Source organism: Anticarsia gemmatalis, chromosome 21 (assembly GCF_050436995.1).
Source record: "Anticarsia gemmatalis isolate Benzon Research Colony breed Stoneville strain chromosome 21, ilAntGemm2 primary, whole genome shotgun sequence".
In the NCBI taxonomy this organism is placed as follows: domain Eukaryota; kingdom Metazoa; phylum Arthropoda; class Insecta; order Lepidoptera; family Erebidae; genus Anticarsia; species Anticarsia gemmatalis.
Genome location: NC_134765.1, coordinates 960865 through 980119, shown reverse-complemented (window position 1 = coordinate 980119; position 19255 = coordinate 960865). Strand labels below are relative to the sequence as shown.

The following is a 19255-nucleotide window of genomic DNA, read 5'->3' as shown; positions in this document are numbered from 1 at the left end:
AACAAACAAACAAACAAACTCTTCAGCTTTATATTATTAGTATAGATAAATTATATTATAAAGCTTGTCTGCGGTTTTATATTTATAGCAAGTGTTCTATAGTATTATGGGTTACTCGATATAAATTTATAATTAAATTTTTACTAATATACCCATATTAGTAAAATTTTATCATAAATTAAAGTTTCCTCTACGTTCCCTGAGTCATAAATTATATGAATTTCGTAAGTGGGTTTTACATAGGTATTTGACCTATTTTCCCCAAATTCACCTCAATTTAATTAGTCACTGTTTATTTATTTTAATAGTGAAACGCATATTTTGCCATCCAAATAATATTTACTTTGACTTTTCACTTGCTATTGTAACTTTGGTTTACGTAAAAATCGTCTCATTGTATTATATTAATTGTTCTTATCATTCTATGAAGTATCAAAAGTTTAACGTTTCAAATGAAGTTGAAAAATTGGTTCCTATAGGATCCGCTAGGGGCGCTGATCAGTTTTTCATACCTTATTATTCGATAACCACTCAGTGATCGATAGTGGTAGAAAATTGATATTTGTCAACGATTCAACATAATAGATTCTCCTTAAGAATTTGAAGCAGTTATTTTAAAACCAAATTAAATTAAGTTGGAGTTAAGTAACATACTAAGTAATCGTTTAAGTAACTATGTATACGAAACTGTCTATAAAGTCAGTTTATAAAAACTATTGACAACACTGTGACGAATTGTCACTAGATTGGTGGAGTAATCAAATGTTTGTGCCAATATTGGATCAAGTTACGTTTAGTTTGAAATTAACAGGTTACTTGGTAATTTGTTTAACGTTTTTATTGTTGGTTATATTGTTAAGCTTTGTATGATTTCGTTATATATATTGTGTATTTTTTACTTAATGTTGTCAAGCAATGAAATTCCTGTAAGTCGTTTTAAACAATTTTAATAGTAGGTAAATATTTTTCATTTTATTTACTTCTAAATTTGAGAGATGACTCAGATTCTCAATGATTTAAAAGAATGTTCTGAGAAATAATTCTTTCCAGTAGAATATTTTTAATATTTACTAACTACACATTGGTCATACTTGGTAACTATCGTTTCAAGGTTGTTATTTTTGCATTACGTTGCACTAAGTAAGAAATTCGAAAGTTTTCAAAATTAGTATGTATTCAAGATTTTCGATGCTTATCTATAATACACAGTAGTAGTAGGAAATTGCGCCTTTGCGCCGAAACGTCAAGTATTCAAAGATAAAATACGTATTTACGACTAAATTCTAAAAATTATTCCCAAAATTTTTAACCTAAGGTTATTATCACTGCATCCGCTTCCATACATAAAACCCCAATTCATTATGTATACAAAAACAATGTTAAAAATGGATACATCTAACATAAATATATACAGAAACATAAAAATTCCACCTAATTAACGAACATATCTTGAAAGTGTATATTAATTAATACATAGTTTGTTTTATTTCCTATTTGTATGGGTTTCGTATTGTTATTTGTTGAAGATAGCGTTTATGGTACTTTTAATGGGATTCTTTTAGAGGTCAAAAGGTTTATGGTGTGGTGATAAAGAACCGTTTACCAAATTGTTATGGAGCCCTTGAAAAAATCTATAGGAGAAATAACTTAAGATACTTTTCGAAATGTATTTTGGAGGTTGTCGATACCTAGTTTGTACATATTTGTGACGGATATATACCTATATACATTAACTGCAAAATAAAATGTGAGTAAAATTTTTAGGAGATCAAATGAAGGGTACAATCAATTCTCGTCTAAAGCCTATCCAGAGCTTTTAATGTTTAAATTACAATATAATTAATCATTAATATAAACAAAAGGTCTCCACGTAAACCCTATGCCAGAGGTTCCACTATTCCAGCACATTTTTATGAAGAGTAGACTGACTTGACTAGCCTCTGACGAGGGTTCTTATAAAAGAAAGTAGATTCGCCCTAATGTTCAAAGTCCGAGTGTAAAACAATCATGCGTTCAAAAAGGCAATATAATTTTCAAACTCCCGCTGCAGTTCATAAAACAGAAATTGCAAATACTAAATCAAATCACTTCCTTAAACCAGCTACTTTGCATTCTTACAATGCAAGAAAATGCAACGTTTGTAACAACACATAACTTGCGCAATCCAATATTTCATGCACAACACTCTCGTCGTTATTCAACAATTAATTAATAAAATTACACACTAACCATGTTACGTGCAAAAAATGCGCACTCAAATGCTGATTCGGACCAGACTTGTATCTTTTCCCTTACATAAGACCGTTCCGTAGCGCATAATGGAAGTAGAATTCGTAAGGTATGAATTTAAATTTTAACCTAAAAACCTTTAACTCGTTTATCATTGTATACTTGAGTGAAATAACAATGAATTGATTAACATTTAACCCTGTTCTGACTTCCGTAGGTAATGGAGTAATTATTTTTGTTCGTGACAAGAAATACATTTGTCATCGTTATCTCATCGGATCTTGAGACATTTTGTTTTGTATGCAAAAGTTACAGTATGGTTTAAGAGCCTAGTGTTGATGTACTTATATATTCATTTTAAACCACATTTATCCAGTAGTGAAACTGACACTGACCAATCTTAACCAACTCCACGACGAAGGGATCCGTCTAAGATCTAGGCTGATATAGATGAATCCTAATCCTTTCTTTTCAAATCTTGTTATGAGATCACTACATAGATTGTTTTTTAGTTTGTCAATTGCCTTTTTGCGAGTCAATCACAGCGTTCACGAGTTTGATACTCTATTGTGAAACAGATTGATCTTTAATGGAATTCACAAGAATTACCCAAAAATTGTAAGTTTTACTCAAAGATCAAAAGTCGCCGCCAACATTTTTACCCAATTTCTAACATCTATCACGCCGGCAGAATTCTGCAAAGACAGGTCGGACGTCGAATGTCAGTCACGGCAGATATCGATGTTGTGCGTAGTACTGACCTCTGACTGCACACGTACTGTGGTCAATGTACTGCCTTGATACCGTTTATAGATCGGACTACACAATAAATGTATCACTACCTTTCTGATATTGTGATGAAACCATACTCTTTAACGCAAGTTTAACCCTTTTAGACTATTTCAATTTCAAGAGCTCTTAAGTGCTTTCAAACAGTTTTTGAAGGGACGCAAAGTTCCCATTATACATTTGGACTGCATGATAGATTCAAAGCCTGAACCTTCTCTTAACCTAGGGAACCGCCAGCAATAGGACCGAAAACAATTTTCTGAAACTCTCATAAGAGATTTTAAGCTTTTGGCAGTCAAGTTTATTACTACAAGCCAGTTAATAATGTTTTTTTTATACCGTCACTGTAAACAAGGGAAGGATAAGACCTTGAGTCTACTACGCTGGCCAGGTGTAGGTTGGGGGCTTCAAGAAACTATGTGAAAATGTAAATAAAATACAAAAGTCTTAAACAAGAGTGTCGTAACGAACACAGCTTCTTTTGCCGAATAGAAGTTCAACCTGTTAAGACATTAGTCTTCAGCTATCTCCACAGTAAATTTCATCAAAATCTGATTATCAATTTCACCACAAAAGCGTAACAGACATATAGCAACGCATTTACGATATTAGTTTGTATATAACTTGTCCCTTTCTACTTAACATTATTACAGCAAATAGTTAATTAACAAAATAAACTAAGAGGAGAAATTAGCAGTTTCCCCAGAGATATTCACTGTACAAATAAATTACTTGACCCTTTAGTAAACTAAGTTTTCTAACACTAATTACTAATATTAATAGTTAGTAATATCGTTTATAACTAAGCTTGTTTACTATCGCCGTCGGAAGAATAAGCAGAGTTGACTCCTATATGAGTATGTTTTTTTAATCTTGTAATGTGGAAATACTTAATTGCTATTTATTAGACTTAGTAAACTCTTGTGTTTTAAACTTCATACTACCTAACAAATTTTCTTATATTTTTCAATATGAAATCGATTTCCTGGACTCGAAAATCGGACTCAGTAGTTGTTTTTAGTCTATATATTATTACAATAAACTTGTCCATTACCGTGTCACGGACGTTCAAACAACGGACACAAAATCCAACCATACCAAAAAACCACCAAACAGTTCTTACGAGAATCGAACCCACGACTAACCATCGCATAATATGACTCGAAACGGTGTCATTGACTTGGACAAAACGACCATACACTACCGGATTCCGGATAGACCTCTAAATCTGACCACAACTCGCCACACTATTGCACGCAAACCGTTACGCTACCGTTTTTGCGAGTTACAGAACAGCTACATCTTCCATCTCTCTCGCACGCATTAACATAATGTTTGACGGTTTATCAACTATGTGTTCTATCTCGCTCGCACTTATTAGCATAATGTTTGAGGATTTATGCTCAATGAGTTTACTCTGAATCCATATTTTATTGTATCCGTTTGTTAGTAGTTATGTTTGTAAGAATCTGTAGAGTTATGCAAGGAAAGAGTAGATTTTATTTCTTAAGTACAATGATAGTTAATGGTAGTAGTTGCCTGAAAAATAAAGATTTTGGTATCTTAAGATAAAGATAGATCAAGACATGCTATTCTTTGACCATAACAACACTTTTTATAAAAACAACTCCAGCACTAAGAATTGCTCCTGTGTCGCGAGGAATTTTACAAATATACAAACAAAGCACGACCAGACCCGAAACAATTATATGTGGATCGCACAACTAATTGTCCCGTGTGGGAATCAATACCACTTCCTGAAGCAACGGCAGCGACCTCAACCACTGCGCCACGGAGGCTAATCAGTCACAAAAATGTTCTGTTTATATTTTCGACATATTACAAAGTTTATATTAATTTTTGTTGAGTGTAAATATCCTTGTTTAAAGGGAGAGTGGGCACCAGTCGGCCTTCAATCCTTCCTGCAGTGCTGAGATTCTTTTAAATGTCAACCATATTGAATAAATATTGTTATTGTTGCATATTTATACACTGATTTATATACTTGAACATTGTTGAAGTGGTTATGTGTTTAATTGATTGTGTCTTGTGTCGAGTTCCTGTATTTCACTCTCAGATATTTATTTATTGTACATATCAATATTATAAATGTAAAAGTTTGTCTGCTACGCTTTCAAGGCTAGTCTGCTGAACCGATTTTTATACAACTTTCGGTTTGGAGATAGTTTATAACTCGGGATCAAAACATAGGCAGTATAATCTTAAAATTTTGTTTACACGTTAGCATTGCCCTTATGAGTTTGCTCAGTGACTAAAATACAGTACTATCACAGGTTCAATTCTCAAGTGAAACATATTTTGTAGGTATTGTTGTGTTCGTAAAAGTTTGTAGCCTGTATCTTGTAAAAGTTTGTAGTCTCATCTGGAAGTCTGTATTCTTAAGTTACAAATGAAGATATTCATGACTAACTTTACCTCATAAGTAAGGCCAAAGAGTGGAAGGCAGGTTGTTAAAAAAAATCTGTAGCACGACTCTTTACAATTGGAACCATCGAGTATCGAGAGTTTGACATTTAAAATGTACTGTCAAAATAGTTCTTACGGAGCCCGGTAGAGGCGCTGATCAGATTTTCGTTGTAAAGTTTATCGATAGCTAGCCGATTGTCGGTAGTCGATAGTCGTAGAGAATCGAGCTACTGGTCAAAGAAAAGGTTTGTATCTTTTAAAAGTCTGTCGTCTTATCTGAAAGTCTGTAGTCTTATTTAGTCCATTGAAATGTTACATGAGTTTTACATTTGTTAGAGGACGCAATTTTATTTTTGGAACATGTAGGGGGGGTCAATAGAAGCTTAACTTGAAGTTTGTGGGGTCGCCACTCTTGTCCCCCGGCCGCCATCTTGGAAAAGGGGGTGGAAACACTTTTTTCGCTATATCTCGGAAACTATGCGTCTTACAATTAAATTTTAAAAGCATTATTGGTAGCAAATTATTTTGCCTACAAATATGTGTAATAACTTTTTGCCCTTAATTAACAATTAAAGAAGTTATAAGCAAAAAAAGTAAAACTTTTTTTACAAATATTTTCTTTATTGCTCTATAACTTTTTTTAACAACAGCCGCGTGGATCGATCTTTGAGGCTAAGCCACGCCTGCCGAGGTTGTTCTGTGGATGGGTGACCATCTTACACATATCGAGTTCCTCCGTGTTTCGGAAGGCACGTTAAATTGTGAGCCCCGGCTGTCATTTTCGAAGATCTTTGACAGTCGTTAACAGTAGTCAGAAGCTTGAAAGTCTGACAACCAGTCATAACGAAGGGTATCGTTTTATATCCTAGGTAACTGGGTTGTGGAGGTCAGATAGGCAGTCGCGGCATGTAAAACACTGGTATTCAGCTGCATCTAGTGAGACTGGAAGCCGACTCTAACATAGTTTGGAAAAAAGGCTAAGCTGATATGTATATATACAAAAAATTACCTCAGACCAATCTTGTAGAGTATTTTTCGAGGAAATTTTTTTCCTATATATTTTTTAAATTTAATTAATTAGAAACTCAGTAACAGCGCATCGAAGTAGACCGGATTCGGAAAGAATTTTTTTCTAAAAAAAAATTCACTTTTTTGCTTATAACTTCTTTAATTGTTAATTTAGGGCAAATATTATTACACATATTTGTAGGCAAAATAATTTGCTACAAATTATACTTCCACAATTTTATTGTAAGACGCATAGCTTCCGAGATATAGCGAAAAAAGTGTTTCCACCCCCTTTTCCAAGATGGCGGCCGGGGGACAAGAGTGGCGACCCCACAAACTTCAAGTTAAGCTTCTATTGACCCCCCCTACATGTTCCAAAAATAAAATTGCGTCCTCTAAGAAATGCAATATTCGGCCCTCAAATTGTAACATTTCAATGGACTAATTGACAAATGAAGATACTTATACCTAACTTTACCTCATAAATAGGGCCAAAGAATGAAAGGGAGATTATTAAAACTAATCTAACGTATTAAATACAGACGTAAAATTAATAGCAAACCAAACCAGTAGATATCTTCAGGTTAAATGTTAAATAGTGACATTAACTTGTGATTAACGCAGATGGAAACATTGTATGGAAACTACGCCGTTGAGTTATGAGGCTAGAGGTCGCGGGTTCGATATTTATGTTTTTTATACTGTTTGATTTTAATTGTAAATGTGATAATGAAGGTCTTTTGGTTTTAGTGGGTTTTTTTTTTAGAAAAAGTAAATGAAAGTCGAAAAGCCTTTTTAAACGAAAAAAAGCCTTTTTACTAAATAAAAAAAAAATGCCTATGTAAGTAAGTTAGGGTTCTTATTTGCGTTATCGAATACAAATCGCGTATTATGTATATGTATAATTGCTTTATACTGTATGGAAATCCGTATTTTACAGAAACCATAGTAAATTTAGAGAAGTTAATGCAAAGTTCAATATTAAATTTATTGTATACGTAAACCCTTCATACAGCGAATACAAATTAACGAGAAATATTTAACTAATTAATGTAAAATACCTGTTATCCAAATAGTTTTGTTACTACTGCCATACACAATTAAATTCAAAATCAATATTTATTTTACAACATATTTTGTTATACATTTTATTTATTACCCAAAACATGTTCTTATCTTGTACTCATCTGCAACATTATCTCTTATCACAGATCATATCAGTTCTATATGTTTATCTACTCGGCCATCATTGATACATACATGAGTAATATCTTAGCTATATTACAAAACTGTATACAAGAAAAACGTAGATTATTTTTTACGAAATTTTGGGAGCTGTGTTTTTGGCATTACTTTTGAGTAGGTACCTATACTAAATATTATTATGAGTTTGCACCGAAAAAATGATATTAAATATGCGAAATGACGTAGTGGACTTAAGGCCTAAATTCTTCAGTTCAAGAGCCATGGGTTGCCCAGCAATGGGACAGTAATTAATTAAAAACATGCAGTAATTAATTAAGTCGTAAAATTCTAGCAAGATTTCTGCCTTTGCTGAAGTTGTTAACAAGTTTACTATTTACTACCACTAGTGTTGTGTACCCCAAATGTAGTAAGGAAAGCATTAAAGTAGTAGTAAATAGTAAGTCAAAATGAAATCGAAATTATCTTGTGAAGCATGAGTGCCAGGAAAGGCCGATGAAGGAGTTCGGGAGGTACTTTTGTAATAAATGAAATCTTACGTAACAATTATTTCCTTCTATTAGAAGTCTACTATCATTGATTTATTTTTCAACAAATTTCAGAAAACAACCATCAATCAACTTACCATTTTCAAAACAAAGCCTTAACTTTAACAACATAACATTTCATAAGGATATTTGCTCCCATAACTCGTAGCTAATAAACCTCTATTACATAAACTACGAATACGGCCATGCCAGATTTCTCTTGCTAGCCCTTTGTCTCTTGCGATGACCTACAGTGCCCTTACAGTGGAAATTTGAACCTTATGGTGTTAGTAATAAGGTGGGGTAGATCTATTGTCTAGTGCGAGACAATTTCGCCGTTATCTGACTGTGTAAGCGTAGAAAGTGTCCCATTGGTAGGGTGACTGTGTGTCTTTGAGGTCGGAGATTAGTCCCGTTTTTTTGTATAATATTTAAGTGTATATTCTTATTTATTTTCTTCATAATGTAAATTTAATAATCGCTGAATTATTATATCCCTCGGTAAAGTAAACAGAGGAATGGTACAAAACACTAAAACTGATGAAATAAAAGCTATTTTAAAAGTTTATTGTGTAATGTATAGTAGCTATAGAATTAAATTATAGTTACCTATCTGTTTTATTTTGCTTTCTTGTTGTTAAGGATCATCAACAACGAATTAATATTATTCAAACGGCCTTTAAATTATGTGGTAGCTGAATTTGGTTTCTACTACTTTCCTGTTTATTTATACTGCATTTAGTCAACTAAACTACAGAAAACATGATTAATACTTTAGAGAAACGCATAGGTATATGTATCAAACATACCGAGTATTTCAATTGTAAATACCCAAATTGTTTTAAATTGTAAATACCAGACAAATATTAAACGGTATTTATTCCCTCTGCATAAAATTACGTTTAAATGACAAATATTATATTTGTGAAGTCACTTTGAAAGTAGCTTTATTACCACATGAATAGACAGACAAGCACTTGAATTTTTACTAGCTAAGAGTATGTTTTTATTGCACAGAGAAATTCGTAATTTCTACAAATGTTTCGTATCATGGTTTACCAATTGGGTACATGATATTTCATTCTTTGTTTTTAATAGTTAAGCATGATTAGTTAGTATTTCAAGGCTATTTTGAACATTTTGACGCAGACATATATTAGGTATATTTGAAAAATAAAATGTTATTGAGATAAAAAAATATATTTATAAATAACATACATGACAAGATGCATGAATGTGAATGAAGCAAGGGAAATTGCAGGAATATTAGGAACTGGCGTCCTTTGGCTTGTAACTATGGTAAAAAGCTAAAGCTTGAATTTTTGTAATTATTATTTTATCGTATTTTATAAACTACGTAAGTCAGGTTTACTGTTATATAAAAGACTTATTTAGGTGATGTATAGTTCTGCAGCACTCATTAACTCTTAATAATTAATTGTCCTTGTATTTTATTGAACAATTAAAAATATAACGACGCTACTAAGTTGACGGACTATAGCAATAGAGCATCTATTAATAAACCATATAATCCCTCGACAAAAAAATGCTTTTTCTACTACAAATTTTACTTTAAAACCAGTATACAAATCACCAAGAACATAAATAAAAAAACTCTTAATCAAACATAGGACAAATCAAAGTCATGAAATGTCAATATTTTTTTGGTTTCACCACTTTTTGTGAGTTCAAGGACGTTTTAGAAGTACATACAATGATTCACAAATACTTGGGTAATGACGCAAGCTTGTGTTTTAATAACCGGATTGAGAACCATCTTCGGATGAGATTGATGATAATTTGGTCTCGCGACAAAGTTCACATTTAAAACTGTATTTTAGTAATTTTTTGTTTGTTTTTTGTGGTTTTTGCGGTTTTATGGATAGCAACAGAATTTGTTTGGTTACTCTGTTATTATGTAGTAGTTAAACTTGATTAATCATTTTACACAGCAGTCCGATGTATACACACCCCATTTGTTTTTTTATAAATCAAAGCATGCATTTCAAACCTCCATAGGCATAAAATAGAAATCTACTGAAACAACATTCTGAAAAATGCCTGTTTGAACTTTGACCTCGTCCAAGCCGCAAGGGAAATAGGCGATTTTACTTATATATTCAACTTATGTTTCATTAGTTTTTATTATATTTATTAATAATAATAACTAATGAAACTCGTAAAGAGTTTTACTTTAAGACTGACTACTTTGATTAATTATTCTGAGGTATTATTTCTGTAGAAGTCGCGTCCTTCAATGCCCTCTAAAATAAAAACGACTACTGCAACAAACCGATTACAGATCTATAAACTAATCGCGTAGCAAATTGACTAACCTTGTGTACCGATCATTACGTTTAGCAAGTTATTGTGACAACCGTTCTTTACAAACCATTCAGTCATTCATTCTTAACCAAAGAAATATATTTTACTAGCTAACTCCACTTTCACGTACCGAATTAAAAAAAAACCCTTTATTTTAGTAACTTAGGAGTCTGTTTTTAATCCCTTCTCTTCAACTATAAGATAAACAAAATTTCGGTAAAATTTGTTCAGTGATTCTTGTTAAAATCAATCGAAAGTCGAAATATAAATTAGTCTCTCCTGAAAAGTTACTAAAATGACTTACGTGGTGATAGATTTTAAACGACGACTTACAGTACTAGACAGTTTATTCTATATTATTATGACTGAAGTAAGAAATACCACGTAATAATTACTCATTGTATCTGCAACATATTTCTGCAAACTATTATTTCATTCCGTCTAAGAATTTCTGAGATTGTGAACGTGACAATTAAAGGTCACAAGATAATGGAATTACGTCATTTACCCATAATTAATCTCCGCTACATTATACAAATGCATAAGAATTATTGTTTCATACTAGCTTTTACCCGCGTCGTCGACCGCATGGCAACATTAAAGACGAGGCCAAGATTATGTGTTACTCTAAGTTATAATGTATCTATGTGCCATGTAAAATTCATCAAATTCTGTAAAGTTTTATTTGCGTGAAAAGGATACAAACATACATTTTTATTTATACATTTTCGTATTTGTAATACTATGTTTTACTCGATACTTCACTCGCGTGGTAAAGCAAGAAAGAGAAAAGTATTATTTGTGTAATTCCAGTTTATAAACTACCCGTGTGCAAAATTGCATCCGAAAACATTCAGTAGTTTAGCGTAAAAGATATACAAACATACATAAGTCCTCACAAATTTACACTATTACAACTTTAGTAAAATTAAGTGCAACTAAATTATACACCTAGGTTTTTGCCTAGGAAGTCATAACGAGGAACTTTATTAATGTCTGGAGTGACAAAAAATACATACGTCTGCCAATTGTCTAGTTAGTAATCATAATTGAAATATTAATGCGGTTTTCCCTTTAAAAGTTTGAGGAAACATTTATTCGGAATATAAGTCAATTATAACTTTAGTGCATTGTTTATCTGTTTATATAGTCTGGGAGCTAGACGATGGTTTCAAAACCACAACTTCAAATGTATGCAGCAATTTAAGTTAAGGATAACTTGCGTTGCCATGGCAACGTGTGATGTATATAAATGATTTATGTTACCCTACTATATTTATATTGTGATGTATTACAGTGGCTATTACCCGTGTCTTTATCTGCAGGCCAAAAGTAAAATTACTTTCATTGATACTATCTTCAAGAAAATACGTTAAGCAGTTGCTCTATTTTATTATGAAAAATAGACAAATAAATAAAATAATTCGTGCATTAATGTTATTAAAGGAATTTTAAATACCTGCTTTATAAAATTGACAGATCGTATGCATCTACAAAACCTCTTTTCTAATACCGTCTTGTTTTTTGCCCCAGTACCTTGGCATTTGATCGCTAATTATCCTTAACATTTGAAACGGTTAATAGCGATAAATATGTAACTGAATATAGATGCGCGATAAAATGCAATATCTTTTATATAATTTATTCAATTTGAATCTTCTGCTTTGATTATACATTCTATCATATTTACGTACAAATTTACTAGCTGACACGCGCGGTTTCGCTTGTTAACGAAGTTTGATCACTCATTCCAGCAGCCTCCTTGGCTGATTATTATTAAAACAGTAGTAGCCTATGTTTCATCCGGAGTGTTCACCTATGTCCAGGCTAAATGTCATCGTAATTTGTTTTAGGGTTTTTCCGTGGAAGCATAACAGATAAACAGACGGTCTTTCGCATTTGTAATGGTAGTTTGTACGCGCGACTTCGTCCCGTGTAAAGCGTTATGTGTTATTCTTGTAAACTGCAACACTGCCTAGTTTCATAAATATCCATTCATTACTTTTGGCGTCACTGAGTAACAAACTCCGTTCCAAGTACAAAAATTTTCGCATTTATAATATTAGTAACATAGTTTATACCTACCATAGTAAAGGTTTTTTTATACCATAGGAAGTTACCAATACAATTTCAATTATAATAACACCAGGACTGTCCCACTCTCTCCGCTACGACAGTCGCCCTACATCACAATGGCTGCCATTTCGTGGCCGCTCACGTGTTCATCTCAATGGATAATTGATCGCATGTTAACTAATAAGTTTAGATCTGTCATGTATTTAGGCCATATTGTACGGTCATTGGTCATATCTGAACCGGTGTCATTACTTTCATCGTGTTACTGAGAATTTGTAAGTGATTTGACTGTCTGATGTGAGAACGATATTAATTATTTATCCGTGTGGATTATGGCCTTTTATAATTACTTTTGTTAAGAAAGTTGTTTCAATGCAGGCCAAAATGTATTATTGTAAGGTTAAGATTTTTTTACAAAATCGTTTTTACTTTAATCGTTATGTATTCAGTATGTACATAACTAAATTAGTATTACCTAACTAACAAAAAGTCTGTCAGAATCTGCTCAGCGAAATTCTAATGACACAGGAACATAAACAAAGTTTTAACATCTTTCAAAATTTTGTGAGTCTAAAAATAAAATTACAAGCAGCCACATTCGCGTGGCGTCTTAAGTTTAAAGCAAAGTACTAAATCTATACTAATATTATAAAGCTGAAGAGTTTGTTTGTTTGATTGTTTGTTTGTTTGTTTGTTTGTTTGTTTGAACGCGCTAATCTCAGGAACTACTGGTCCGATTTGAAAAATTCTTTCAGTGTTAGATAGCCCATTTATCGAGGAAGGCTATAGGCTATATAACATCACGCTACGGTCATTAGGAGCGGAGTAGCAACGAAAAATGTTACAAAAACGGGGAAAATTTTGACCCATTCCCTTAGGTGACGCAAGCGAAGTTGCGCGGGTCAGCTAGTCATTCTATATTTGGTATCCAGCAGCTAAGTTACCGTAACATTAAAACATAACCGTATTATAAAATACATAATTCCACACGGCACAGCGATTTTAGATAGCCTTACATCTTCATATAAGACTTATTATACTCCTTGTTGAGACTGCAGCATTCATAGACACTGTCCTAGAATCCTTAAGTGCGGAGCTTGGCTATTTGGAGCAGAAAGTAGGTGTTCGTATTCCGCTCTCCCACTTAGTTCGTCCTATATTCTATGAAAAGACTGCCCTAAATTAGCAAAGGAACTCGTCAGGACCGCCGCCGCCTCATGACGCAAGTCATCTTGTAACTTCGACTCCATTGCAGCATCTTTTACATGCAATTTTCATCAGTGCAACATCTACCGAAAAGCGAAATATTGGTCAATGACACCGCGTGTCGTAATCGTTACATAAACAATACAATTGTAGAAATTTTATCTATATTTAATTACAATAACATAACAGCAAATAGTGTTGTGCAAAATATAGTTTTAAAAACTGGTTATAGATTAAGAAATAATAAATTAGATGGCGGCGCGCGCGGTGTGTGTGCGCGCGCGGGGCAGTGTTGTGCGCGCCGCGCGACCGAACGGACGTCTGTAACAGCGACGGCTATTTCCGAAATAACCGAGCGATTGTTACCACTGTTTTTGTTGTGCTTATTCATTCAATATATCGATTTTCGTGTGAGTTTACTTACCTAACAATCGAACAGTTACATAATAAAACTAACACGTGTTTAGAAATCTAGTAAATTCTCTATCGACAAAAAATCTTAAAGTATTTTTTTCTTCCGCAGGTAAACGGGACACGTAAAATGGACCGCGGAACCGACAGTGATGTGCTAGTGTTGTGAATAACGGTTAATAACGAGTTAATAGTGGTTGATAGCTATGATGTGAGACAGTTGTGGTGGTCAACATGCCTTCTGACAGTGGTTCGGCGTGGTCGCCGCCCGCTTCTAATAGCGAGAGGAGATTGAGCAACTCATCAGATGGAAGCGCCGGCAGCGGTTATTCTAAAGCAGTAAGTTTATTGAATTGTTTTTGCGTTCGCCTTTGTTACTCAATCGTTGTGCAATGTTCGTGTAAGTTTTTACTCTCAAATCTCGAGTGTTTTAATAGCAAACACTCTGACTTTTATTTGTAGTATTCAAATTTGTTAGATAGTCGTTGTAGCGGAGCGTGGGGAGATAGTACAGGAAATGGTGGAACTGTGAATATAATAGATGTGAAGTTATCACAAAGAGATCAAAGCACCCCTCGGTAAATAGGGTGGATTATTTTGAGCAAAGACGACATAAACAGACATATGAAAGGTATATTCGACATAAGTCTAAAATTGCTTCAACTTAATATACCTAGATGTCAATATTTTGAAGACTAATGAGGATAAGAAATAAACTACAATAATAATAAAATTAGGTCATAAAGTCATTGAAGATTGTTCGTAAAATTACGTAAAAAAGTATGACCAGAAGTTATTTGTCAGATAAGAAACAGATAATACCTACCTATATCAATAGACATTTGGAACCCAGTTTAAAAATAGGTTAAATAAATAAAAGTGATAAAGGATGGTTGCCATGTTACTATATTTAGAGGACTCCCTTTCCCGACTGCGCGACGCAAAGAGGGGTAATGTGTTTCCTGCCTTGTTTAGATTATTGGGTCTACTGATTGATAAAATACAAACGTCTGTATGATTCAAAACTGACAGGCTGATTCTGAGCTTCCTTTGTAGAGTCAGACACACACATGGGGTCAAAAAGCCGGGTTTTTTAGTTAAATATTTGATTGGGGATTTAGTCATTGCAGTTTTACAGTTAGTGGCTGTGTTGTGTGTAGGTACAAAGTAACACTTTCGATATGAATTAGATAAATGAATTGTAAAAAATAATTAATAAAAAAAATTATAGGTTATGAGACAGTTTTCCGGGTGCATTTTTTCAAAAAAACATTGATTTTATCGCAATATCTCAGTATATTTAACAAATTAAAGCTTGAATTCTCAAGTAATTTATATAAAATCGTAAAAGTTATAGGTACTCGATAGAAAATATTATTCACCCTTTTCTAATTAATTGTTAAAAAACTTACAATATTTGTCGGAAATCTATTAAAACGTGATAAACCATTACTAGATACTACTAGATAGGTACTAATTGTTATGCAAATGTTTCGTAATTAGGTAAAGACCTATAATACTATTACTCAGAAATACTCAGTAGGTATTTTGAATTACATTATCGTATAGGTAATTTATGTCAGAATTATTTATTACTGCTGCTAACATTCAAATACTAAAACAATAATTGAATTGAAGTCTACTTAAAGGAAGTCTTATAAATTTTGACATTACTGTAAATTGTGTAAAGAAATTTATCTTAATTGAGGGACATTTCAATAATGAGTTCTACATAAAGTCTAATCATATGGTATTTATAAGTAAAAGACATTCAAGCTCACCTTACAAAATATTAGCCTATTAAAACAGTGTTACTTAAAATAAGGTACACATCCAAGCCTGATTTTCTTCCTTCAAATTACACCAACAGTAGTCTCTAACCAGCAGTGGATGGAATAATACAAATGCAGTCGTATTTATTCGCTATCGTTTAACATGAGTCTAGCTGTTTCATTATTACTGAACTATTATCATTGAGGTAAATTATATATAGGTCGTTAACCTCTATTCTTTATTACGTAATACATAGAAATTGTATATAAAAATAGAATGTCTTATTCGCAATTATCGTAAAACAAATTATTTGAAGCTTAGTTCATTACGTTTGTTGGTAGGTTAATGATCTGTAAAGATATGAAACCATTTTAAAGTGAAGACCATGTAAAATAACAAAACAAAAAGAAAAAGCTTTTTGTTGTAATTTTATGAACCTATGTGTTTATACCGTAGCTACATAGGACAAAAAGGCCTCATAGTCAAACGAATGAAACCCAGATTTTATTTGCTGCCAGAAACAAGTGTCACAAAAATCATACTTCCATTACACGTTTCTGAGTAAACAAGTTTTTTTCATAGCCAATTGATTAGCCACGCGGCCAACTAAACCAATATTTAATTTTAAAATAACGTTTAGCAGTCAAATAAGCAGCCAGCGATGCGTTACGAATAACTTTCACTGTCGTTATTCCGCGTAAATAGCAGTTATTTTTTTCGTTATTTTTTTTAGTTTTATTTCCAATAATCCGTTATCTGATCTCTTGTTACGCACTGGCTTGTGGAATAATTTTACAGTTGTCATTTTGCGTGGCAATCGAGGTCTTATATTGGGTTTTATAATAGGTTTTTTGTGAAAGATTTTTTTATATAGCGACTAGTTGGCTGGCTTTTTGCGTATATTAGAACCTTATAACTGATAGAAACTGTGATTTGGTATTATTTTTGTCTTTTTACGAAAACATATCAAACTGTAAGAGAGAATCGTGCGAAAGTCTAAGTTTTAATCGATTTTAAGTCTTTATTCGTACGCATAGAATCTCAAGTTACTACAAATATCTAGTATACTATTACCTAGTTAAGTTACTAACAAAAGATAATAAAAAAATACTATACATTTATATTCAAGTCTCACTACTATAATTACAAAAGCGAGACAAAGTTACGTAAAGAAGAAATCCACTTGCAAGATATTTTTTTCCTTTGTATCAAGTTACTTTTGCATAATTATGACAGAATCTCGAGAAAAAGTCACGAATTAAAACGCCTAAATAATAATATGCAAATATCCTTGAATATACATGACTTTTTGACGTAAAAACACAGCGATAAAATTGTCTTTCTGACACTTAATTTTGTGACTTATAATTAATTTTGTTACGACGCTTCAAGGATTTTACTTTCCCTATGAAGTGACGTCATTATATTGAAGAAGTAAATGTCAATATAATGCGTAGTACCTACTCGTAACTGGCGATCCTGTATAACAAGATGTATGGATGTAAATGAGGCAGGGGAAGTTTATAGGGATCGTATCAAGTGGTGTTCTTTGGTCTCTGCCTACCCCTCTCGAAAAAAGACGTGATTTTAACGCATGTAATTAATAAATATATTTAACTCATTACTGTCCCATTACCTTGCAAGGGTCTCCACCCAAAAGGGTAATTCACCCCTCCGTAAATTGTATTTTCCCCTTCTTATTCTACTGCTTTAAAGGTTCTGGAATAAGCAAGATTTGAATATCATTATTGCTTTTAAATTATTCTTTCTTTTTGTGTCATTATGTTGACAGTAAGTACACCACTTAGTGTCAAAGTCTTTTCAGTTTCTCGAAAGCCTTTCACTTTAGTTAACCACTTTTGTCTTGATTTTCAATAACCAACATCGGTTAGACATCATTTAAGTTATTTAATTTGTCGCAGTCTGTGTTTCTGTTGTCAGTTTTTCCTCTATATTATATGTTAATCAATAATGTCTAATGTAAATCTTAATATAATTTTGTATATTTCTCCTGATTTTCTTATACCTACGGTATTAAAGTCGCTTGTCCTGCTAACGGTAATTACAACTTACATACCTAAGTATGTAATTAAACATATTTACTTATAAATCATTAGTATTTCCATAAAATACCTAAATTAAATAACCTTGAAAATGTACAACTAAATGAGACACCGATTACGAAATGTTTTCCGAACAAAACTGTCCAAGGAACATTTCGCAATGGAAACATTCCGATGACTAAATTCTTGTGAATTTATTGTTTTACATTTTATCCTGAAGATTCTTTTTAGAATTCAGACTTTAGCAACATCTTAAGCAAAGTGGTTGTAACTTGACATATTTATGAAATAAGTAATAGTTATTGCGTCTCTTTGTCAGTCTGTACATAATTATCCGTAGCTTGATTCTCTACTACTACCGAGTTACCACCGGCTAGCTATCAAAAATGTTGTATGAAAATCTGATCATCGCCTTTAGCGGACGTCGTATTAACAATTTTTGTAGTACATGTTACATGTCATACTCTCGATACACGACGGTTCCAATTATAGAGAATCTTGCTACGATTTCATATTGATAATTTAACATTTGAAATTACTTGTCAAAAGTAGATTTTAAAAAAATCGCCAGAGGAGCTGATTCGATGTTGTATTTTTTGGTAGCTGGCCATGGCAAAGTCTCTTTAAATCGCCTTTAGTATAACTTAGTAGCATAGTCATTCTTGTGACACATTTTAATAGTGATAAATAAAGATATACAGCAAATGAATCGATGCTTCTATCTATCTTCTTTATCTTTACGACCTCTAATAATATCCTATGACTATGAGGAAATAGCTAAGACAATATGACAATATTTCATGTTGATAATCACTAAATACCAAGACTCATTGTGACGCAAAATTGTTAGTAAACATCACTGCTGTTGTATTATTGTCTAGTATGAATAACTATTGATGTTTCAAGTTGTTTTCCTCTGGAATTACTTCATCGTGTGCTCGGCTAGGCGGCTGTTTGTAAGATGGTGAGGTAGTCAACCTTTTGTTCTTGAGTTATTATTTTAAACTGTGACTTCCGGTGTCTATTTAATTCTTCTATTTATAATAGTTAGGTACCGGAATTCCGAGATTTGTCTGACATTTATTATCATCAATTTCTGCTATTATGCATTCATTTATATAGGGCTTTATACTATACCAGGCGCAGATTTTCTGTGCTGTCGAGGCTTTTGATCTCAAACTTTACTATACCCCATCTTGCCCAGCAAGCTTATCACCT

At 32.8% G+C, this 19255-nt stretch overlaps 1 protein-coding gene across 4 annotated transcripts in view; it reads left to right on the top strand.

Moving 5' to 3' along the window:
* Nucleotides 1-19255, top strand: part of smash (smallish) — a 225571-nt gene that overhangs the window by 105029 nt on the left and 101287 nt on the right. For 3 of the 4 annotated variants that reach the window (XM_076128430.1, XM_076128429.1, XM_076128427.1), the window contains exons 1-2: nucleotides 14079-14200; nucleotides 14314-14540. In XM_076128430.1, the coding sequence (XP_075984545.1) occupies nucleotides 14436-14540 (105 nt within the window). In that variant the 5' untranslated portion in view covers nucleotides 14079-14200; nucleotides 14314-14435. Of the gene's footprint in view, nucleotides 1-14078; nucleotides 14201-14313; nucleotides 14541-19255 lie in introns of those variants that run through there. The other variant, XM_076128428.1, reaches the window with a different exon arrangement.